A 26112-nucleotide genomic window follows, 5' to 3' on the forward strand; every position below is an offset into this window, starting at 1 on the left:
GTTTAGGACCCGCTGATAACTGGGCAACAGTGTCATTTGAGAGGCAGTGGGTTTTCTCATGTATCGAGACTCCCAAAAACATTTCACCATCGCTAACGCGACGTAATGGACAGGCTTGCGAATCGCTCAGTACAGTTGTTTGAAGTGAAGAAAGTACTGCTGAGAACCACTGTGAAGGCATACTTTGACAATAGTCATATTTTACACAACGACAATCCATTCCCATTTTCAGTGCGTAAGAAAAATAGGAAAAAACGCTTCTATGCTGAGTTATGTCAAGACAATAAAAGGTTTTTGGCATCAAAATGTAACACTATCAGAGAGGTATTCATTTCTCGGTCATAATCTTCCTATTGAGATATCCATAGAAATCCCATCAAACAACAGTCTGCGATGGGTCGTAAACATTGTTACTCATTTAAAATGTGAGGCAATGCATAGTGACATATACATTATGTAGTGCTCCAGTACATACATGGGAAAAAACACTAGGTACTGAATTATTCAAAAAGGTAAATGCACAGCTTGAGTCCAATTTCTATGTCAAAGCTTTTACCTATGGTGTCATTGCATTGTTGTTGTGTGTGTGCGTGCATTCATGAGTGTGTGTGTAACGTATCCCCTACCTCCGGTGTTAGTGCGTTGTTGTCAGACGTCTGGCTGGAGAGCAGCACGTGCGTGAAGCCCTCCTCCTTCCTGACGACAATGTCACGGAATCGACAGTTGGTCTCGTTCTGCCGCACGTTGTACCTCAGCCGCTTGTGGAACACGTAGCCTTTGTCCTCTCCAAGCTTCCTCTTCACAGAGCTGTGCAGATTCACCTCACCGTTGGAGAGTGTGGAGCCTGTTGGAACATATGGAGCAGAGTGCGTGATGGGCAGAGTGCGTGATGGGCAGAGTGCGTGATGGGCAGAGTGCGTGATGGGCAGAGTGCGTGATGGTTAGAGTGCGTGATGGTTAGAGTGCGTGATGGTTAGAGTGCGTGATGGGCAGAGTGAATGATGGGCAGAGTGAGTGATGGGCAGAGTGAGTGATGGGCAGAGTGAGTGATGGGCAGAGTGAGTGATGGGCAGAGTGCGTGATGGGCAGAGTGCGTGATGGGCAGAGTGCGTGATGGGCAGAGTGCGTGATGGGCAGAGTGCGTGATGGGCAGAGTGCGTGATGGGCAGAGTGCGTGATGGGCAGAGTGCGTGATGGATCCTCAGCCCATCAGGAGTCAGAGCAGTGTACCCTACTTTAGAGAGACTTTCCTGGAAAACGACCTGGTGCATCTCAAGGGGTGTACTTGAGCCTCTTCACTGGAAGACTTATTCAGATACATTTTTTGTGCCCACAGTAGTACTGCAAGTGCCAGCTCAGCTAGTGACACAATAGACATGTAAATCCTATTTTAACTTCCGTAGAGATGGGATGTGCATTACTGATATCGAAGGGGAAAAAAAACTTGGTCAACTACATTGCTCTGTTTGCATGTCAATAGTTGTCTATTCACACTTTCTTAAAATACTCCCTTGAAAGAGTGAGAAGGCTATATCAATTTTTATCATCAGGAAACATCATCCTCATTTTGCATGCTGCTCCTGTCAACGTATCATAACTATTGAATCAGACCCCATCTTGATTCTATTAGTTTCTAAGACAATGAAAGAGGCATGACTGCAAATGAGCACAGAGAATGGATTCACACCAATTCCCCAGTCTGGGGTAAACTATGGCTGTGACAACATTCAAATGCAAGACTAGGATCTTCAGAGAGAGACAAAGTGATTCATTTTGTTTACGGGTCAACATAGAACAGTTACTGAGCACTGCTGAGCACAGAAGACCAAACAGGGACCAACACTCAGTTATTGACCAAGGGAAACTTAACTTGACCCATTGAGACATTACCAACTACAATGATCATTTATTCTATTTCTACAAATATATTTTATCACAACACATGTTTCAGCACAAGTATTCTATGACCTGATTTGACCATGGGAAAAAGAGCTAGATCGTAAATGGTGGAAAACCATGTCCAAACCTTGGTTTGATCCCTCAGGGGTAGGTAGGCCTGTCAAGAGTCCCCAGACCCCAGCCAGATGTTAGAATCCAAGGCTAGCTGTAAGTGTGACAGACATTTCTCCTCTGGCATCTTGTGACATTAGACATCGTAGGTCAATGTTATCACCCAACCAATAAACTATTACATTTGTTGCGATGGGACCATATTGAGGCAAATGTTTCTATACTGACACTAATGAATCCGTATAGTGGATGTATATAGATGGATGACATAAAAACCTCAACCCTGCCCTGCGTTCATGATAGTTAGAGGTAGAGACGATAATGCAAAGCATAAGGGACTGTAGCTAATTTGTGACTGACCACCTCGATTCGGTCTTATGTTGCAAAATTAGACGTTTTTTTTTAAACGTTGGACAAAAGTAGTGATTCAGAGCTACAAAATGGTATGTCATACAATGCAGATGAGGAACAATGGAAAAGTCATTCTGCTTTGAAAGTTGATAAACTTGTAGCCCCACTTTTGAGGAAATGGCCCTTGAAAGTTTTGGTACACCTACTGCAGAGCTCTTCTTTGTCTACACATCTTCATCATCGTTCACACCCTCTTAAGCTTTAGCCCCACCCATCTCTTTAGGGATTCACATGCGAGGCCATGTGCTAAACAGAGTGAGTAAGGTATTGTAGTAAATAACCAAAGATTTCAAGACTAAAAGTGGTGAATGTAGTAGCCTACAATAAGGAAAAACTCCAGGTAACAATACACTATGTAGTCCTTTGCCTATATACTAATCTGCCTTTGGTGCAGGTAACGTTGTTGTTCACATTACCGTCTCTGGTAAACACACACTATACCAAACAAAATCAAAGCGTGTTTGTCACATGCACAGGATACAAAAAGTGTAAATGGTACAGTTTGCTTGTACAACTAGTTTGGCCTGTGTTGTGTCAAGTCACTCCAGTTCACACTGACCGTGTACAGAAAGTAGTCCACAACTTTATCCCACTTTGTCAATAGCACCTGCTAAATTCAGGGAAGCAATGTTGTTTCGAGCAGTAGCAACACTTTTGCAGTTCTCCATGGCTGACGTTAAATCTTTTAAAAATAATATGCGGTAGGAAGGCTTCTGTTATTGACAGAAGCATGCTACAAGGCAGACCAATCCAAACTCATCTCTCGGCAAGTCCAGCCCAACAATTATCTCAGCCAATCATGGCTAGCAGGAAGGTTCTTGTCTTTTTCCGTGGCTAAACCAACTAGGCTCGTAATTTAACAATTGTATTTACACATGGCATATAAGTTTGTTATTAAGACAGATGAACGTTCACATATTCCAGAAGGCATTTCTGCCCAAAAACACATTTTTATAAAAATAAAACTATTACGTTCAAATGCCTCTCCTGTGAAGTAGTGACGTATGACATAAGCCTAGCTTCCGGAAACGGGTCACATTGATGAGCCCATTGCTGTGCCTTTCAGCTGCAAAGGTAGCTAGTTATGAGCCCATTGATGTGTCTTTCAGCTGGGGTCTACTGATTCTGGATAGGAAAACAATTATTGTCTGTGGAAACACACAAAGGGTGTCTGTGGAAAAGCACAGATTGTTTATGCTTTTTACAAGGGTAATACAAGCATGCCTGCTTTTGACTTTTCTTCGTAGTTTGGCACAAATAAATGCAGTGACTTTCCATGTCTTGTTCTAGTCAGATAAGCAAACATTATTCAACATCTTCACAGCTCTACCGTGGCCGAGGGCTCCAGCTTATCCTGAGTGCTAATATAGAACTAACAGCAACAATAAAATGCTTTGCAGAACATGATTCACACCTAACATAAATATGAGGTGTACAATAGTACTGTGTTTCAAGTTGTAAAGTGTCACACATTGTGGTAATGTGGCCATTAACTGCCTTCAGTATATCATCAGTATGCTGCAATGTGTCACATGGCACTGATTTGCTTGGGTATGAGATTGGATTAAAACAAAATCATAATAAGAGTGCAAAATACTACCACTGACAAACACCCAGTCTATCGAGACAAATGTAGAAGAATCTAACTATCAATGTGATGACAAACAGCCCCCACACATTGTGATTTGACCCTGGCAGAGGTGGAAAGGACTTTATAAATATAATCATTAACTCAATGAGACTAGTCTTGGACTGTGACCCGGGAGTGAAATTCACTGTCCTTATCACCACTCTCAGTAGTACAATGTTGAACCATAAGGACCTCAGAGCATGCATTCAACTATAGGTTACGGAGGCATCCTCTGGCTGTCTCATCTACATCTGGTACAATGCAGAGATACAACCTGGTTTACCAAATCCACTATGGCATGTAGCTAACTGTCCAGGATACAACGCGTCTCCATTTCAAATTAATATTCCCATCCCGCTGGAATCACTGTAATTCAATAGAGAACAAAACTACATTGAATTGGAATTGAGTGAAAACGAAAATGACAACAATATAACAATGTCATTTCCACTGGGATACTATGTAAGCTAACGTTGGCTGGCATATTGGCAAGACAGCAAGCTGACTGAACAAACCAGCATCACCTCAAGCTGTGATGTAAATGTTCCGTCTATCAATCCTACTAGAAATCCTACAGTTTACTGCACATGTTCATTCAATCAATAGCTAGGGGACTGAATGTTTTCTAGCCAGGTCACTTGTCCAGGACAAACTCACGGTCCAACTATCTATAATAAAGGTATATATACACCATGCAGTGTGCGTCACTTACCTAGTTCATTGACCAGTGGTGTCCCGGGGGTCTCCACGCCCCCCATCACCCTCTCCGTGTCATGGGTCAGTCTGTGTGTCCCGGCTGCTGCCCTGTACAGGATATGGTCCATCTCTCCGTTCTGTAGTCCGTTATGAGGGGCCCTTACCGGGGGCACAAACTGCAGTCCCCCCGGAGGAGCCTTGTACGGCATAGCTTTGGTCATCCTGTGTGGAGAGACATGCTTCCCCCCCCCTCCTCCGCCTACCTTCTTCTGCCTCTGAGAAGCTCCAGTACCAACCCCCAAACCCATGCCCTCCCTTACTCCTGCCCCAGGATTAACCCCGGCCCCTGGACTAACACCAGTCCTTTTCTTCTTACGTGCCTCTGCTCGTGCTCTTGGGGTGTCTGGGGCGGGAGGACGGGCGGATAGGAGGTGTGGTCCAACCCCCCCTGGGGGCCCTCCCGGCCTCCATGGTCCCCCTGCCGTCCCGGCGGGCAGCTTGGGAGGTTTGGGTTGTTTGTGTTGGGTGTGCAGATGCAGGCCGTTGATGAACTCCTCACAGTGCAGCAGGTGGTGCTCGGGCTCCCAGGTGTCCTCCTTGCTGCCGTAACCCTTCCACCGGATCAGGTACTCCCACTTGCCCTTCTTGTTGCGCCGCTTGTCCATGATCCGCTCCACCTAGAGGGAGAAAATCAAGAAAGAGTCAGTATTTCAAACGACATCATCACAATTCAATGACATTATCCTTACCTAACAAATACCTATCAGTTTCTTGGCGATTCATTCATAAATTTGCACACAACCCCATTTGTAATGATTTCAAATCAGATTAAAAAATACCACCTGTCACCATGACATTCTCTAGTAAGTATGTGTAATAGGGATGTAAATAAAGTCTGACCAGGTTAGAGCTCCACTTTGAATCTCTCCTCTTTAATGTTATCATAACCAGTCTATCAGTGATTCTGTCCTGGAATGGCTGTGCTGATAGGCAAGCTCTCATCATGTGTTAGAGAGAGCGGTTCTGGGAGATGTAGGAGAGGAACAATGGGAGCAGCACTGTGATCACACCATTACAGATGAACCAGATATCTGTTCTGTGGATGATGAGAGAGGATTGATCAGCAAGTCAGAGTGGTACATTTCCAAGTTTTCTAACTTCAATCATGTAAAATGTGGAGCTGACAGACTGAGCATTTTGGCATAAGGGTAGTTCTATATGAATTCAATCCCTTTCTGACTGCCCCACTTTTGATTTGCATGAAACCTTCCATGCATGTTTGCCCATGGTAGGAGTGGTCAGAAAGTGACTTGCTTGACATAATTGCCAAAACATTCAGGAGATAAATGTGCTCAAAGTTGACCCCTTTTGTATACCCACCCTACCATGAGACATCCATGTTTCATCACTGAAAAAAGATAAACAGCTGGGTTTGATGTCATTTGAAAGCTTACAAACAGGGTTGTCAAACTCTTTAATAATCACTTATAGAGGTGAAAGCCATGTCATGCCTACAAACAAGTGAGAAGCGTGACTCCAAACTGCTGTCTGAAAGCAATGGGCACTTTCTCATTCACTTGAGAGATTTCATTGTTTTAGAAACATGAAATGAAATTGGTGATTATAGTGCCTCCACTACAGTCTTGTTTGTCCATTGTGTAACAGACAGGCAGGGTGTTTTTGACATATTGTCAAATGCACAATAATTAGACTCAGGAGAGCTGGTAATGATGGAGACAATGTTTGACAGCACTGAACAAGACCATTACCAATGAGGAAGCATTCAATGTTCAGCGACTATATCTGGAATACACAAATAATACAAATCCCAAACCTTAAAGTGTAGACTGACACAGACAGACTCAATAAGAACAACACACACACACACAAACAGAAAGAACAACAATAGAAGCAATTCCATCCTGGCTCCAACACAGAAGGACTGGCAGAGGAACACAAATGTACTGATAAAGAGTAGATGTCAGTGGAATAGTACACACATAAATACAGACTGACAGACACACACCCCTGACTAAACAGAAGGATCTCTGAAGTGGAAGAATCTGTTTCAAAGCTGACCAAATCATTTGGTTTTGCCATATAGACACTTACAGTATAAGCTACATACAGAAGCACAAAGCACTTCTTCCTAAACTCTATATTAACACTACTCAAGCCGGCCAATAGTACCAACTCCAGAGAGCTGGGAACGTCAGGGCAGCATATCCCATATCCATTCAAAAACAGGTTTTACTCTAACATCTCAGAATATTCTAGCACAGATAACTTCATGAAGTTCTTAGACCTCTTCAAATTAGTGGATTTGGCTATTTCAGCCACACCTGTTGTTGACAGGTGTATAAAATCTAGCACACAGCCATGCAATCTGCATAGACAAACATTGGCAGAAGAATGGCTTTGCTGAAGAGCTCAGTGACTTTCAATGTGGCACGGTCATAGGATGCCACCTTTCCCAACAAGTCAGTTTGTCAGATTTCTGCCCTGCTAGAGCTGCCCCGGTCAACTGTAAGTGCTGTTATTGTGAAGGGAAAATGTTTAAGAGCAACAACGGCTCAGCCGTGAAGTGGTAGGCAACACAAGCTCACAGAGCAGGACTGGCGAGTGCAGGAGCGCACAGCTCGCAAAAATTGTCTGTCCTCAGTTGCAACACTCACTACAGAGTTCCAAACTGCCTCTGGAACCAACGTCAGCACAATAACTGTTCGTCGGGAGCTTCATGAAATGGGTTTCCATGGCCGAGCAGCCGCACACAAGCCTAAGATCCCCATGCGCAATGCCAAGTGTCGGTTGGAGTAGTGTAAAGATTGCCGCTATTGGTCTCTGGGGCAGTGGAAACGCGTTCTCTGGAGTGATAAATCACACTTCACCATCTGGCAGTCTGATGGACAAATCTGGGTTTGGCTGATGCCAGGAGAACGCTTCCTGCCCCAATGCATAGTGCCAACTATAAAGTTGGGTGGAGAAGAAATAATGGACTAGGGCTGTTTTTCATGGTTCGGGCTAGGCCCCTTAGTTCCAGTGAAGGGAAATCTTAACGCTACAGCATACAATGAACATTCTAGACAATTCTTTGCCTCCAACTTTGTGGCAACAGTTTGGGGAAGGCCCTTTCCTGTTTCAGCATGACAATGCCCACGTGTACATAGCTAGGTCCATACAGAAATTATTTCTCGAGATCAGTGTGCAAGAACTTGACTGGCCTGCACAGAGCCCTGGCCTCAACCCCATTGAACACCTTTGGGATGAATTGTAACGCTGACTGTAAGCCAGGCCTAATCGCCCAACATCTGTGCCCGGCCTCACTAATGCTCGTGGCTGAATGGAAGCAAGTCCCTGCAGCAATGTTCCAACATCTAGTGGAAAGCCGTCCCAGAAGAGTGGAGGCTGATATAGCAGCAAAGGAGGGACCAACTCCATGTTAATGCCCATGATTCTGGAATGAAATGTCCAACAAATGTACAACAATACTTTTGGTCATGTAGTGTATGTCTCTCAGCTTCCGGGGTTAGTTGATTCCTAAAAGTACATTTGTAACGTGCTGCTGGTGGCAGATACAGTAGGACCCACTGTGGGAAGGAGATAAGAACCCATAGGCTGACATGTAAGCTGTTATCATGTAGAACCCTTAAACATGACTGTGGATATTCATGGTCACACACACACACACACACACACGTTGAGCATGACATTTGACAGAGCCATTATGAATGACCACAGAATACAAAATAGTCAAGGGGGAGCTTTCTCCATTCTACACACAGACACCCAGATGCATAATAAAGGTTATGTTCTCTGGATCATGGGTCATGACCCTTTCAGTGGTCGATATTATTCTGTATAACATTCTGTTTTCGGACTATGTTCATGTGTGCATAGATGTGCGTGTGGTACAGGTCTTCTCCTGTTTGCCTGTTGCATGTCCACCCCCAGAGACCAAGCAGACAGAAACAAGCCTAATTGGTTGGCAGCAGCTCTCTCACGCCCTCCACCACATCATCTCAGGAGGGACCTTCCCTCTAGATCTCCTGTTCTCATGGAGGCAGTTGACAATGGCACTGGAGAAACTAGCAGCAGACCTTGATGCTTCAGGGACCTCACTGAGGTTCTCTGTAGCCATTCATGCTTTATTCCAATAACCAGCATTACATTCTGCAGAAAAGCAATCTTTATTATTACATTTAGGAAGCAACACACTGTAGAATTCAAGTGTGTTATTAGACAACTCGATATCTATGATGTCCTCTTTCAATAATCTGTGATGGGCTCTTAGTGTGCAAATTAATATACAGTACACTGATTGTCAACTACTAACTTAAACTGTTGACCTAGGTTGTTCTCTGACAGTACAACAAAGATAGAAACCAAATTAGTATTGGAAAGGGGGTGGTTTTATAGAGAACAGAGTCTGTTTTATACTGCAATCCATTTCTTGATCCAGTCCTCCATTCATCACACAACCTCACATCTTGCCAAGAGTTGTTTTTCTTCAGCAGTTAACCTTGTACCAGATGGAAGTGCCCTGACATTTAGCCCCAGCCTTTCCTTGGTGTTTAGTTGTCTCATACACAATGCTGCGGATGACATGCTGTGGGAAGACAAGCAGACTCCCACACTAAGGAGCATGCAGACATCAGTCTGGCTACTATACTTTACCCTCCCCACTAGTTATGTAGCTGCCTGCCTCCAGTTTAAATGCTTTTCTCCTTTCCTTTAGAAAACATCCTCCCACCCACATGACATCGAAGGTGGGAGGGGCAGTGTAAGTGTACAGAGGAGAGTTTAATGAAATGCCTTTAAAAAAAGGAGTAACAAAAAGTAGTGATTTGCACCCACACAGGAGAGAGTGAGCAGCGCAGAGCTCCACACGACATACACCTCTGTGTAACACACCCACACAGGAGAGAGTGAGCAGCGCAGAGCTTCACACGACATACACCTCTATGTAACACACCCACACAGGAGAGAGCGAGCAGTGCAGAGCTCCACACGACATACACCTCTGTGTAACACACCCACACAGGAGAGAGTGAGCAGCGCAGAGCTTCACACGACATACACCTCTGTGTAACACACCCACACAGGAGAGAGTGAGCAGCGCAGAGCTTCACACGACATACACCTCTGTGTAACACACCCACACAGGAGAGAGTGAGCAGTGCAGAGCTCCACACGACATACACCTCTGTGTAACACACCCACACAGGAGAGAGCGAGCAGCGCAGAGCTCCACACGACATACACCTCTGTGTAACACACCCACACAGGAGAGAGTGAGCAGCGCAGAGCTCCACACGACATACACCTCTGTGTAACACACCCACACAGGAGAGAGCGAGCAGCGCAGAGCTCCACACGACATACACCTCTGTGTAACACACACACAGAAAGCCGGAATGGTCGTCTGCCTCCCAGCAAGCCCATTAACACATAGGAAGACACTGAGCCCAAATGGCCATCTGCCCATTACCAGACAGTGATGGGATGAGAAAGAGGTACAGAAATACAGAGCCGCTCCACATTGATACTATGCTGGCCTGTGTATAACAGTTACACTGCATTCAGAAAGTATTCAGACCCACTTTTTCCACAATTTGTTACATTACAGTATTTTAAAATGGATTAACCCCCCCCCCATCTACACACCATACCCCATAATGACAAAGCAAAAACAGTTTTTTTGAAATGTTGGCAAATTTACAATAAAAAAACTGAAATATGACATTTACATAAGCATTCAAACTATTTACTCTGTACTTTTTTGAAGCACCTATGGCAGCGATTACAGCCTTGATTCTTGGGTATGATGCTACAACCTTGGCACACCTGCATTTGGGGAGTTTCTCCCATTCTTCTCTGCAGATAATTTCAAGCTCTGCAGAGCTATTTTCAGGTCTCTCCAGAGATATTCAATCAGGTTCAAGTCCGGGCGCTGGCTGGGCCACTCAAGGACATTCAGAGACTTCTCCCGAAACCACTCCTACATTGTCTTGGCTGTGTGCTTTGGGTCGTTGTCCTGTTGGAAGGTGAACCTTCGCCCCAGTCGGAGGTCCTGAGTGCTCCGGAGCAGGTTTTCATCAAGGATCTTTCCCTCGGTCCTGACTAGTACCAGTCCCTGTTGCTGAAAAACCTCCCCACAGTATGATGCTGCCATCACCATGCTTCACCGTAGGGATGGTATTGGCCAGGTGATGAGCTGTGCCTGGTTTCCTCCAGATGTGACACTTGGCATTCAGGCCAAAGAATTCAATCTCGGTTTCATCAGACCAGAGAATCTTGTTTCTCATGGTCTGAGAGTCATTTAGGTGCCATTTGGCAAACTCCAAGTGGACTGTTATGTGTTATTGAGGAGCGTCTTCTGCCTGGCCAATGTACCATAAATGCCTAATTGGTGGAGTGCTGCACAGATGGGAGAACCTTCCAGAAGGACAACCATCTCCACAGATGAGCTTTGTCAGAGTGGCCATCGTGTTCTTTGTCACCTCCTTGACCAAGGCCCTTCTCCCCCGATTGCTCAGTTTGTCCAGGCGGCCAGCTCTAGAAATAGTCTTGGTGGTTCCAAACTTCTTCCATTTAAGAATGATGGAGGCCACTGTGTTCTTGAGTACCTTCAATGCCGCAGAACATTTTTTTAGTACCCTTTCCCAGATCTGTGGCTCGACACAATTCTGTCTCAGAGCTCTACGGACAATTTCTTCGACCTCATGGCTTGTTATTTTTGCTCTGCCATGCACCGTCAACTGTAGGACCTTATATAGACAGGTGTGTGCCTTTCCAAATCATGTCCAATCAATTGAATTTACCACAGGTGGACTCCAATCAAGTTGTAGAAACATCTGAAGGATGATCAATGGAAACAGGATGCACCTGAGCTCAATTTTGAGTTTCATAATAAAGAGTCTGAATACTTATACTCATTCTCCAAGATGGCGTAGCAGTGCAGACGTGTTTTGTTCGTCCTCTCGTGCACTTTTGTATTTTTCGTCTTTTTTTGAATATATTTCAATTTTATTTTCAATCTCTTCTCCATTTTAGTTCAATTATACCTTCTGGTAACCTGCCTCACCCAATGTGATACGGAACCGCTATTATTTTTCATATTTAAACCTTATAGCAAGAACCACCTAGCCATCAGAAGCTAACTAGCTAATTAGCTACAAGCTATTTAGCCACTGCTAGCGGCCTTTACCTTCTGCACAGGTACCAGACCTTTTTTTTTAGCTTGGATAATACTCGCGAGCCTACCAGTAACGGACTGTCTCTCCACTACAACGCCGGATTCCTGCCGTAATCCCTGGACCATTCTCCTGATCTTCACAGCTAGCTAGCACCCACCGAGTTACCCAGTATCGACGCTATCCCTGAGGCCCACCTCCCGGCCTACTTAGTCGACATGGCGGCCCGCCGCAGCACCACAACAGGTCTGCCGACAAACTCCATCCGCTGTGCCTTCAATCGGCCTCAGTCGGAGCAGACGCTTTAAACGCTGTGTCACCCGCGTGATAGCGACTACTCCGCGGCTCCCCTGTTCCTTCTATTGCTGCCCCCTGGACCCTATGATCCCGTGGCAACATAGCTGGCTGATGCCCGCTGGACTGTCCATTAATCACGGTACTCCATTCTGTTTTTTGTGTGTTTTTTTTTACAAATAAATAAAACAATTTTTTTTATCGGTCGGCCCCAGCCTCGAACTCAGGCCCTGTGTGTAGTTAACCGACCCTCTCTGCCCAGTCATCGCCATTTTACCTTTTGTTGTTTTTAGCTGATTGTCTCACCCATTGTGGTCTTAGTTAGCTCTCCAAATCAACACCTGTGATTACTTTATGCCTCGCTGTGTCTCTCTCATATGTCAATATGCCTTATATACTGTTGTTTAGGTTAGTTATCATTGTTTTAGTTTACTGCGGAGCCCCTAGTTCCACTCATTATACCTCTGATACCTCCTTTGTCCCACCTCCCACACATGCGGTGACCTCACCCATTATAACCAGCTTATCCAGAGATACAACCTCTCTTATCATCACTCAGTGCCTGGGCTTCCCTTCGCTGTACCCGCACCCCACCATACCCGTCTGCACATTATGCCCTGAATCTATTCTACCACGCCCAGAAATCTGCTCCTTTTATTCTTTGTCCACAACGCTCTAGGCGACCAGTTTAAACAGCCTTTAGCCGTACCCTCATCCTACTCCTCCTCTGTTCCTCGGGTGATGTGGAGGTAAACCCAGGCCCTGCATGTCCCCAGGCACCCTCATTTGTTGACTTCTGTGATTGAAAAAGCCTTGGTTTCATTTATGTCAACATCAGAAGCCTCCTCCCTACGTTTGTTTTACTCACTGCTTTAGCACACTCCGCCAACCCTGATGTCTTTGCCGTGTCTGAATCCTGGCTTTGGAAGGCCACCAACAATTGTGAGATTTCCATACCCAGCTAAAACATTTTCCATCAAGATAGAACTGCCAAAGGGGGAGGAGTTGCAATCTACTGCAGAGATAGCCTGCAATGTTGTCATACTTTCCAGGTCTATACCCAAACAGTTTGAACTTCTAATTTTAAAAATGAACCTCTCCAGAAATAAGTCGCTCACTGCTGCAGCCTGCTATCGACCCCCTCCGCTCCCAGCTGTGCCCTGGACATAATTTGTGAATTGATCGCCCCCCATCTAGCTTCAGAGTTTGTTCTGTTAGGTGACCAAAACTGGGATATGCTTAACACCCCGGCAGTCCTACAATCTAAGCTAGATGCCCTCAATCTCACACAAATCATCAAGGAACCCACCAGGTACAACCCTAAATCTATAAACATGGGCACCCTCATAGACATTATCCTGACCATCTTGCCCTCCAAATACACCTCCTCTGTTTTCAAATCAGGATCTCAGTGATCACTGCCTCATTGCCTGTATCCGCGGTCAAATGACCACCCCTCATCACTGTCAAACACTCCCTAAAACACTTCTGCGAGCAGGCCTTTCTAATCAACCTGGCCCGGGTATCCTGGAAGGATATTGACCTCATCCCGTCAGTTGAGGATGCCTGGTCATTCTTTAAAAGTAATTTCCTCACCATCTTAGATTAGAATGCCCCGTTCAAAAAATCCAGAACTAAGAACAGATATAGCCATTGGTTCACTCCAGACCTGACTGCCCTTGACCAGCACAAAAACATCCTGTGGCGGACTGCAATAGCCCCGAATAGTCCCCACGATATGCAACTGTTCAGGGATGTCAGGAACCAATACATGCAGTCAGTCAGGAAAGCAAAGGCTAGCTTTTTCAAGAAGGAATTCGCATCCTGTAGCTCTAACTCCAAAAAGTTTTGGGACACTGTAAAGTCCATGGAGAACAAGAGCACCTCCTCCCAGCTGCCAACTGCACTGAGGCTAGGTAACACGGTCACCTCTGATAAATCCATGATAATCAAAATTTCAATAAGCATTTCTCAACGGCTGGCCATGCCTTCCTCCTGGCTACTCCAACCCCGGCCAGCTACTCGCCCAAGCCTCCCCAGCTTCTCCTTCACCCAAATCCAGATAGCAGATGTTCTGAAAGAGTTGCAAAACCTGGACCCGTACAAATCAGCTTGGCTAGACAATCTGGACCTTCTCTTTCTAAAACTATCCACCGCCATTGTTGCAACCCTTATTACCATCCTGTCCAACCTCTTTCGTATCGTCCATGATCCCTAAAGATTGGAAAGCTGCCGCGGTCATCCCCCTCTTCAAAGGGGGTGACACCCTAGACCCAAACTGTTACAGACCTATATCCATCCTGCCCTGCCTATTTAAAGTCTTCGAAAGCCAAGTTAATAAACAGATCACTGACCATTTCGAATCCCACAGTACCTTCTCCGCTGTGCAATCTGGCTTCCGAGCCGGTCGCGGGTGCACCTCAGCCACGCTCAAGGTACTAAACGATATCATAACCGCCATCGATAAAAGACAGTACTGTGCAGCCGTCTTCTGTCAATCACCGTATTCTTATCGGCAGACTCAATAGCCTTGGTTTTTTCTAATGACTGCCCCGCCTGGTTCACCAACTACTTTGCAGAGTTCAGTGTGTCAAATCGGAGGGCATGTTGTCCAGACCCCTGGCAGTCTATGGGGGTACCACAGGGTTAAATTCTCAGACCGACTCTTTTCTCTGTATATATCAATGATGTCACTCTTGCTGAGGGCGATTCCCTGATCCACCTCTACACAGACGACACCATTCTGTATACTTCTGGCCCTTCCTTGGACACTGGGCTAACTAACCTCAAAACGAGCTCCAATGCCATACAACACTCCTTCCGTGGCCTCCAACTGCTCTTAAATACAAGTAAAACCAAATGCATGCTTTTCAACTGTTCGCTGCCCGCACCCCGCCCGCTCGACCAGCATCACCACCCTGGACGGTTCCGACCTAGAATATGTGGACAACTATAAATATCTAGGAGTCTGGCTAGACTGTAAACTCTCCTTTCAGACTCATATTAAACATCTCCAATCAAAAATCAAATCTAGAATCGGCTTTCTATTTCACAACAAAGTGTCACGCCCTGGTCTTAGTATTTTGTGTTTTCTATATTTATTTGGTCATGCCAGGGTGTGACATGGGTTTATTTTGTGGTGTGTTTGTGTATTGGGGGTTTTCGTAGGTTTTGGGATTGTGGCTTAGTGGGGTGTTCTAGCAAAGTCTATGGTTGCCTGAGGCGGTTCTCAGAGGCAGGTGATTCTCGTTGTCTCTGATTGGGAACCATATTTAGGCAGCCATATTCTTTGAGTGTTTCGTGGGTGATTGTTCCTGTCTCTGTGTTTGTAGTCACCAGATAGGCTGTATAGGTTTTCACATTCCGTTTGTTGTTTTGTATTGTTCGTGTTTTTTCATTATTAAAGATGTATCGAACTAACCACGCTGCATTTTGGTCCGACTCTCCTTCAACGGATGAAAACCGTAACAGAATCACCCACCACAACAGGACCAAGCAGCGTGGTGACAGGCAGCGGCAGCAGGAGCAACCAAGGTTGGAATATACGACTTGGGAGGAAATAGACAGGTGGGCGGTCGACCCAGAGAGAGTGCTGGAGCCCGCCTGGGATTCGCTGGAGCAGTGCGAAGAAGGTTATCGGAGAATGGAGTTGGCGAAGCAAGCATGGCGGCGCGGACGGAAGACCGAGAGTCAGCCCCAAAAATGTATTGGGGGGGGCTCAGGGAGAGTGTGGCAGAGTCAGGGTTCAAACCTGAGCCAACTCCCCCTGTTTGCCGTAAGGAGCCATGGATGTTATCGGAGCTATCGGCCAAGCTGAGGGCTGAGTCTGAGCGTGTCCTCGGTCCAGTACCACCAGTGCCAGCACCACGCATCAGGCCTACAGTGCGCGTCGCCTGTCTAGCGCTGTCAGAGCCTTCCTCCTCTCCTGCGCTGTCGGAGTCTCCCGCCTGTCTAGCGCTATCAGAGCCTTCCTCCTCTCCAGCGCTGTCGGAGTCTCCTGCCTGTTCAGCGCAGCCAGAGCGGTCAGTCTGCATGGAGCAGCCAGAGATGTCAGTCTGCATGGAGCTGCCAGTCTGCATGGAGCAGCCAGAGCTGCCAGTCTGCATGGAGCAGCCAGAGCTGCCAGTTTGCATGGAGCAGCCAGAGCTGCCAGTTTGCATGGAGCAGCCAGAGCTGCCAGTCTGCATGGAGCAGCCAGAGCTGCCAGTCTGCATGGAGCAGCCAGAGCTGCCAGTCTGCATGGAGCAGTCAGAGCTGCCAGTCTGCATGGAGCAGCCAGAGCTGCCAGTCTGCATGGTGCTGCCAGTCTGCATGGAGCTGCCAGAGCTTCCAGTCTGCATGGATCAGCCAGGGCTGTCAGTCTGCATGGAGCAGCCAGAGCAGCTAGAGCCGCCAGTCAGCCAGGATCCACCAGTCAGCCAGGATCCGCCAGTCAGCCAGGATCCGCCAGTCAGCCAGGATCTTCCAGATCCGCCAGTCAGCCAGGATCCACCAGTCAGCCAGGATCTGCCAGAACCACCAGCTAGCCAGGATCTGCCAGAGCCTACTACCTGCCTGAGCTTCCTCTCAGTACTGGGCTTCCTCTCAGTACTGGGCTTCCTCTCAGTCCCGGGCTTCCTCTCAGTCCCGAGCTTCCCCTCAGTCCCGAGCTTCCCCTCAGTCCCGAGCTTCCCCTCAGTCCCGAGCTTCTACCTCAGTCCCGAGCTGCCCCTCAGTCCCGAGCGGTCCATCAGTCCAGTGGGGTCCTTGGTGAGGTTTACTAGGACAAGGTCGGCGGCGAGGGTCGCCAATCAAAGGACGCGTTACAGGGGGACTAAGACTTGGTTGGAGTGGGGTCCACGTCCCGAGCCGGAGCCGCCACCGTGGACAGACGCCCACCCGGACCCTCCCCTATGGGTTTGGTGTGCGGCCGGGAGTCCGCACCTTGGGGGGGGGTTCTGTCACGCCCTGGTCTTAGTATTTTGTGTTTTCTATATTTATTTGGTCAGGCCGGGGTGTGACATGGGTTTATTTTGTGGTGTGTTTGTGTATTGGGGTTTTTCGTAGGTTTTGGGATTGTGGCTTATTGGGGTGTTCTAGCAAAGTCTATGGTTGCCTGAGGCGGTTCTCAATCAGAGGCAGGTGATTCTCGTTGTCTCTGATTGGGAACCATATTTAGGCAGCCATATTCTTTGAGTGTTTCGTGGGTGATTACAAACACAGAGACAGGAACAATCACCAGATAGGCTTTCACGTTCCGTTTGTTGTTTTGTATTGTTTGTGTTTTTTCATTATTAAAGATGTATCGAACTAACCACGCTGCATTTTCCGACTCTCCTTCAACGGATGAAAACCGTAACACAAAGCCTCCTTCACTCACGCCGCCAAACTTACCCTAGTGAAACTGATTATCCTACCGATCCTCGACTTCAGCGAGGTCATCTACAAAAAAGCTTCCAACACTCTACTCAGCAAACTGGATGCAGTTTATCACAGTGCCATCCGTTTTTTTACCAAATCACCTTATACCACCCACCACTGTGACCTGTATGCTCTAGTCGGCTGGCCCTCGCTACATATTCGTCACCAGACCCACTGGCTCCAAGTCATCTATAAGTCTATGCTAGGTAAAGCTCCGCCTTATCTCAGTTCACTGGTCACGATAACAACACCCACCCGTAGCACACGTTCCAGCAGGTATATCTCACTGATCATCCCCAAAGCCAACACCTCATTTGGCTGCCTTTCCTTCCAGTTCTCTGCTGCGAGTGACTGGAACGAATTGCAAAAATCACTGAAGTTAGAGACTTTTATTTCCCTCACCAACTTTAAACATCAACTATCTGATCAGCTAACCGATCGCTGCAGCTGTACATAGACCATCTACCTCATAACCATACTGTTATTTATTTACATTTCTGCTCTTTTGCACACCATTATCTCTACTTGCACATCATCATCTGCTCATGTATCACTCCAGTGTTAATCTGTTAAATTGTAATCATTCGCTCCTATTGCCTATTTATTGCCTACCTCCTCATTCCTTTTGCACACACTGTATATAGACTTTCTTTTTTCTACTGTGTCATTGATTTGTATTATTGGCTTGTTTATTGTTTACTCCATGTGTAACTCTGTGTTGTTGTCTGTTCACACTGCTTTGCTTTATCTTGGCCAGGTCGCAGTTGTAAATGAGAACTTGTTCTCAACTAGCCTACCTGGTTAAGTAAAGATGACATTTTTTAAAAAGAAAACTTATGTAAATAAGGTATTGTTTTTTTATTTTTTTATAAATTTGCCAAAATGTCTAAACCTGTTTTCGCTTTGTCATTCTGGGAAATGTTGTTGATTGATGGGGATTTTTATTTATTTAATACATTTTAGAATAAGGCTGTAACGTACCAAAATGTGGAAATAGTGAAGGGGTCTGAATACTTTCCAAATGTACTGCACACATTGTATCATATTGAGCCTGAATGGTGGTCTGTGCCTAGCTTGCTCATTACCAGAGAGGAGATATACTAAAGAGACTTGTGCTGTGGAGAGTCTTCACCTCATTCCCTGGAGCCAGCTGCTTCTTTCAGCGCCATGGTGGCCCTGGCCAGTCTGCTCCTTCTGACAATGACCACCCCCAAGGGGGACAATCAGCAGGGGGCAGACGTTCAATCTCAGTAGCGCACACACACACACACACACCCGTGCATGCATATACACAGACACACACACACAGTTGGGCTGGTGTGATGAGACCGTAACATCCTCTTTCTCACTCTGACATAAGGGCCATTGTTAGTGGCCGGACCTGACATGTCACCCTGCTGGGTTCTTACTTCCAAATTGATTATTTCTGTATGCCTGTTCACCAACTATTCAATAGGAGTCACAAGCCAAGAAACACTGATTACGTGCACATTTGCAGACAAGTTGTCACGCCCTGACCTTAGAGAGCCTTTTTATTTCTCTATTTGGTTAGGTCGGGGTGTGTTCTGGGTGGGCATTCTAGTTTTTCTATTTCTTTGTTGGCTGGGGATGGTTCCCAATCAGAGGCAGCTGTCTATCGTCTCTGATTGGGGATCATACTTAGGCAGCCTTTTTTCCACCTTTAGTTGTGGGATCTTGCTTGTGTGTAGTTGCTTTCTGCACTGCATGTAACGTTATGTTCGTTTTTGTATTTTTTTCGGTGTCATTTTAAATGAAAGTAAAATGTACGCCTACCACGCTGCACCTTGGTCCAATCGATCTCTAAACGATCATGACACAAGTGGACATAAATACGAGAAAGAAAAAAGAAACACACACACCTCTATTCCCTTTGCATTCCAACTAGGCTATCAGGAGAATGTTTAATGTTAAAGGCTTTAGGTGTGGATGTGGAGCTGTTGAGCTCCAGCAGTGACGAATGCTCCTGCCACCCGAGGTGCTGTGCACATTAGTATGACTAAACAACCTAAGATGGGCGAGCAGCAGGGGTGTCATGAAGAGACGATTATGATGCTTACCGCCCCGCGCACTGTCACACTAACCAGATCAAAGCCGACTTCAGACAGAGAAAACACTCTCCTTCCTCAGGTTAGTAAAACAGACAGGGGGAGTGGGTTGGAGAGGGGTTCAACAACACACACAATACATGACTATGAGCTGGCAGGGAATCAGCGGAGGGGGAGATGCCTATCCTGAGCATCCTGTTCACAGTACCCAGAGCCTGGGTATAGCAGGAACACACGGAGGTCTTCCAGGGCTGAGTACTGCAGTTTATCGGGTGTCATAGGGGTTCATTTAGTCCTTCTACAATTAAATTGACATTTATGTTTGTTGGTGAACACCGAATTCATTAAAGAAGCCAAATCTCAAATTACGCAATGGGCTTGAAGACTCAAAGAACACATTGTGAGTATACTGTCTCCGAGACAGCTTCAGTGTATGTGGCGACCCATTAAGTGCTGTGTATCGCCCATGCAATGCATAGTTTATTGCCCTCATGGCCCGCGTTTCCCCCTGCGAGGTCAACCCGTTTCCTCCAGTCTCTCTCCACCGCTCCCAATGGCCAGTTGGAACTACTTTTGTTTTGAGCGAGAACTTGTGCTGATAAAGGATGCATGTAGATGGTTAACAACTTGATTACTTTATGAATTTTGAATGAAGAGAATAATGAACTGATGATTATTTCAGCTGCATCTTGACAGCTCATCATGTTGAACAATATTTATATCACTTGTTGACTAATCAAAAGGTTCTAATTTAGCTCACTCCATGACCACTTTCATGACATTTTCTGGAGGCGTACAAATGTGATTTATTTCTATAAAAGAGTATTCATATTTTCCCACATCATATCATGCATTTCTTGATAACATAACACAAACTCCTAAATATAGCCTATCTATTGCTAATCCATAGGATTACTGCTGCTCAGTCACACAACAGAGGATTTAGCAGAACTGCAGGTGTTCTGAGACATTGAAGCATCTAGTGTAGGTGGCCACTTGAATAGCCCAGACCATCTCAATCAATATGAGATAAGGAGAGGGAGAACATAAAATGAGTGTTCGTGTGTGAGAGCGAGAGAGAGTGTGTGTGTGTGGGGGGGGACAGAGAGAAGCAGAAAGAGAAGCAGAGAGAAACTGAGAGATTAATGTTTGAGTGAATGTGCATAAGAAAGTAGCATAATTGTACAATCATAGGCCTATCATATTTCAAAGATATTCCTCTGAAAACTTTGTAAAATTAAGTTGAGATGATCTTGAAATATCAATAATTCTGAGCTCTTCAATGTTTCAAATTCGATTCAGATAATTTTGATTCAACTTACATGGCATTTAACTGGGTGTATAGGCCTAGATGTTGCAGTTCCTAATTGGAAGGTAAAAACTCCAGTTCAAATTCCTCTTCAGCACATCATAGCTTCTTAATGCTTCTAAACTAAGTGGATCATAGTCCTACAGTTTGTTAGGTAGCCTAAACACACCTTCACGTGTAACACACGTACAGGCCTACATTTCCTGAATCCAATTCATGAGTCATACAGAGGGACACTATTGATAGTGAAGTCTTCCTCTCATACTTGTATTACCACATGGGATTGAACCAGTTCACCTCGCTTACTGGAATACACAGATCTATGTGCAAAAAAGGCACTTCCAGAAGGAACATGTGCTGACTGTCAATTTCAGTAAGTGATTCGCCACCGTTTTATTTACGTTGTAGCCAATTAATATGCCATATGAAATGTGACCAGAGCTTGTTAGGTTATATAGAGCAACAGACCTCCCATCATATAAGTGCATTTCTCATTGCTGCATTGTTTTTTTTAAGGTCAACTGTTTACGGTGCAACAATTAAAATGAATATGGATTCAAACGCCCAAAGAGGAGTATTTGGTGGAAAGTGGATATGCACATTTTCCAACTATGTCAGCAAACACAGGAAATGTAGGCCTTATGACAATGTTATTCCTAATGACTAAAAATGACTTGGTATTACTAATGGCTCAACTGGTAGAGCATGGCGGTTGCTACACCAGGGTTGTGGGTTCAATTCCCAAGGGGGGTCAGTATGACAATGTATTCACTCACTCCTGTAAGTCCCTCTGGATAAGAGCGTCTGCTAAATGACTCAAATGTAGTGAATAAGAATTCTAATCAATCACTACAGCCTAACAAACACAGTCAGATGGGGATCATTTCAGAAGACATTTAACTGACCATTTCTCAAAGCAATAGTGAAACAATGTAACAGAGAATTCTTAGCCAATAAATCAGAGGAAAGCACACATTTTAGTTATGACAACAAACAGCAGGAAATAGCTCACAGCTGAGAACAAGCACTAATGTCAACCTGGTCAACAGTTGATGGTGACGTGCCACACAATAGGTCAAGTACAAGGGAATTTATTTACCTATCTGGTGATGACCAGGCAATCCAACTAGTTTATGACCTTGTAGTGCAACTGGTATAGGCCACCGTGAAAAGAAAGTGAAACATGGTCGCATGACATCACTCCTCCAATAAAGAAGAGTTGGAGTCAGCAACATTGTCAACAATAGGCCTACAATAAGCACAATACAAGCATGGAATACTATGTATTGCTGCCAACATCTTGGTCAATCTATCACCATAAGTCATGCCACCCCCATTGGGCCAAAACTGGTTGAATCAACGATATTTCCACATAATTCCCCCCCCCCCCAAAGCAATGTGATGACGTTGGAATCAACGTGGAAAACTGGATTTGCAAAAAGTAATCAACATTTTTCGCCCAACTTTTAACCTAAATCCAACAAAAAATGCACAATGTCATTGATTTTACGTTGAATTCACGTTAGTTGAAAACTCAACCAAATCTAGGCCTAAATCAAAACTAGACGTTGAACTGACGTATGTGGTCAGTGGGATGTGCGCGTAATCATCGAGACCTTCTAGGCTATTCCATCCATCCATCACCCAACATTTAGCAAACTTTTCGCCCCGGAATTGTTGAGGCGCACATTCTGGCACGACACATCCATCATCTAGTTAAAACACAATAACTCCATCGAAGCTTCTCCACTACATTGTTGTCACCTCCACTAAATGTTTGCTAGGCTAATAATACATTGCCTATCCTCTGGCATGCGCACCTTCCTAACCATCACCAGTCTGGAGCAATTCGCCGTGTACGTTTAGTGCTCTTGTCACTTTATCATGACTTTCAACTAGCGCGACCGATAGGGAGTTTATATTTTATGATCTTATCGCGAACTCGAACACTTACAACTCTATACAATTCACCCCATACAAAAGTCGCCGAGGCACATCGAAAAAAAGACGAGCCTCATCTTCTCGAGAGGGTTGGTTAGTTACGCCTGTTAAATGGTTTAGGACTTCGTTTTTTCACCATAAACGAGGACCTCCCCTTACTTCCTAATTCCAGTATTCGTCAATACTACAGAGTATGTCGCTTAGACATGGTTTCACAGTACCTCGTAAAGGTCTCCCGAAGCCATCCTGTGGTGCGGACTTCGGCGGCGCGGCGTTCTTGCTTGCCTGGTTGGCTTTTTTGGATCCTATTCGCTCGGTGTTTTGGCGAAAACCCTGATAGACGGGTATTAGCGAGCAGCCTTGTTATTCTGAGCCAGCCGCAGTAGCAGATCATCAGACAGTGTCAATCGAGCCCGGCGCTCTGCGATGGATCGCTCTTCACTTAAAACAAACAACCAAGGGGAGATTGGGGCGGTGCTGTTTATTCAGTGCGGAGTGGATGACTGAAATTAGTCAACGTATGAACGTAATCATGTGCGAAATGCGCTCCAGTCCCCTGCGCTGTCTGCGCTGTAGAGGTAGCCCAATCTCCATGAACCAAATGGCTGATGAATAGACGTCTACTGTTGAGGGACACCAAATGATGAGTCCAATTTGCTTTCCTTTCCTCTCTGTCCAGTTGAATTGAGACGATCATTTGCAGAACTAATTGGTTTTATAATCAATTTCACCTAGCACATGTGTTATTGTGATTTATCCGATGTAGTACATTTGATTAGAGAACTATCATTGCACATTGTAGTAAACATATTGTCCTCTTCCATTTTACTGCAATTTTTCACATTAAATGTTAAAATGACACGATGACCCTGACACTCACTGTAATGACTGTTCTCCATGTAATAACATAGTTGTTAACATGTATTTACACTAAATGAGATAGACCTACTTTTCCAATAATGAATGGGTTACATTTACTCACCAGGTGTAAATTAAATGCTTAATAAAAATAGTCCTGCTCCTCTGAATACCTTCGTGTTTTAGTTGGTGGCTAAACTCAACTGGTTATTAATTTAATTAAGAATAAGATTATCACTTCTTTTTCAATACTGACATAGTGTGGACTCACATTTGTTTTATTTTATTTTAAAACATAATCCTTCCGAACCTGTTGCATTCCACATCCAGGGTTGCCCAGCCTTGACTTGACAAATGGGCAATAGCCACAATGCAATGCAAATAAGACTGAAGACAGTGATAAGCAACAGTATGGTACTTTCAACAGTTGTGTATGTTACATCGGCAATTATTGACAGTTTACAGTTTAGTGGAAAGTGTATGAGGGAAATAGATAGATAATTTAGATTGTATTGCTCTATATTGATTATAGTCCTGTGATACCCCTTTAATTGGCTGTGGTTTGCTTTCATAATAAACTCTTAAATGCTCAACACACATTTAGCCCCTACTCACCAGATATTTAGAGACACTTGGTTTCTCTCTACAGAGACATACAGTAGGGGTTATTTGTGTTCCAGTAAGGCTATGTGTGTGTGTGTGTGTGTGTGGCTGACAACAAACCACACCCTTCAACCCCACCCCCAACAACGGCCTCTAAGCCAACACAGCAGCACGGTTGATGGGAAATTAGGGCTTGTGGATCTTCCTGTGACCCCATTTACTGTCCCCTGTCTGCGTCTCTCTCTCCTACTGCAGTTCATACAGCCTTATTTAGAATCATGGGTTTTCCCTGGCCATTTAATGACAGGCAAAATAAATCCTGGAGTTTCCTCAATGTTGTCAGAGGTTGACACCATTTCTAACTGTATAACAACCCCTCTCTTGGAGTATGAAACAAGTGCTGAACATTTGTGAGAATGATTTGTAGGGATGTTACTGGTACATTAAAACATTGACCTCAGACACGTTTTGCCTTTAAAATCAGGGACATCTCTGGCAGTAAGGGAATGAGGAAATGACAGAGGAGGAAGTCTAGTCTGAATAGATTCCAGTTTGCTGTATGAGATTCCTCTGAGGATAAGTCACCTTTTCCATTTGCTGGAAACTGTTTGGACTGTTTAGCCGGAGGTGCACCAACACCAAGTCTATCATATGCGCTCTGCATTTCATTGTATTTGGCATGACTAGGCAGAGTGTTAGGTGTAAAGCAAGGCCAAAACTGAGAGAGGGAGAGAGAAGAATAAGAAATTACATCCCTGAAAAAGTTGAATTCTCTGTATTTCTAGTTGTGAAACCACTATACGGTATTGGTATGATGGACACAAACGTCTCCCGTCTACAAAACTGCTGTAGGCCTATCATGTACAGAACTACTAAGATATGATGTGGTTATAAATTATAAGTGCTCCTGGTAAGTGCTACAATGCCGTATGACTGCATAATAACCCATCGTACCTGTTGACCTGAAGTAACATGTTCCTGCTGCTTTGGCAAACGCCAATGTTTAGCCATGGCTATTTACAGACCATGACAAAGGGTTTATGCCCTTCACTGTTAGAATGACAACACAATTATCAGGCACACCGGGAGGTGTGCCCTTTTGAACACATGATGTCAGCTCTCTGTTTGCACTTTCACCTCATACCTTACTCCCAAATCATTTGTCACAGAGAGCAAAAAGGAGGAAGGGACAGAACTGCAAGGACTCTACTCTACTTTGGATATACAGCAGTGAATGTAAGCCTCGGTGTCCTACCTTCTACAGTGGGGAGAACAAGTATTTGATACACTGCCGATTTTGCAGGTTTTCCTACTTACAAAGCATGTAGAGGTCTGTAATTTTTTATCATAGGTACACTTCAACTGTGAGAGACAGAATCTATAACAAAAATCCATAAAATCACATTGTATGATTTTTAAGTAATTAATTAGAATTGTATTGCATGACATAAGTATTTGATCACCTACCAACCAGTAAGAATTCCGGCTTTCACAGACCTGTTAGTTTTTCTTTAAGAAGCCCTCCTGTTCTCCACTCATTACCTGTATTAACTGCACCTGTTTGAACTCGTTACCTGTATAAAAGACACCTGTCCACACACTCAATCAAACAGACTCCAACCTCTCCACAATGGCCAAGACCAGAGAGCTGTGTAAGGACATCAGGGATAAATTATAGACCTGCACAAGGCTGGGATGGGC

The 26112-nt window shown here is 45.0% G+C and overlaps 1 protein-coding gene across 2 annotated transcripts in view; it reads right to left on the reverse strand.

Moving 5' to 3' along the window:
- LOC115112397 (chromodomain Y-like protein 2) overlaps positions 1-23445 on the reverse strand; it is a 50731-nt gene extending 27286 nt beyond the window's left edge. Inside the window, exons 1-3 of one of the 2 annotated variants that reach the window (XM_029639436.2) lie at positions 23172-23445; positions 4764-5424; positions 627-844 (exon numbers count right to left, since the gene is read on the reverse strand). In XM_029639436.2, the coding sequence (XP_029495296.1) occupies positions 627-844; positions 4764-5424; positions 23172-23195 (903 nt within the window). In that variant the 5' untranslated portion in view covers positions 23196-23445. The remainder of the gene's footprint in view (positions 1-626; positions 845-4763; positions 5425-23171) is intronic. The other variant, XM_029639435.2, reaches the window with a different exon arrangement.
- Positions 23446-26112: the final 2667 nt, after the last annotated feature.

This window comes from Oncorhynchus nerka, linkage group LG27 (genome assembly GCF_034236695.1).
Source record: "Oncorhynchus nerka isolate Pitt River linkage group LG27, Oner_Uvic_2.0, whole genome shotgun sequence".
Lineage (NCBI taxonomy): Eukaryota > Metazoa > Chordata > Actinopteri > Salmoniformes > Salmonidae > Oncorhynchus > Oncorhynchus nerka.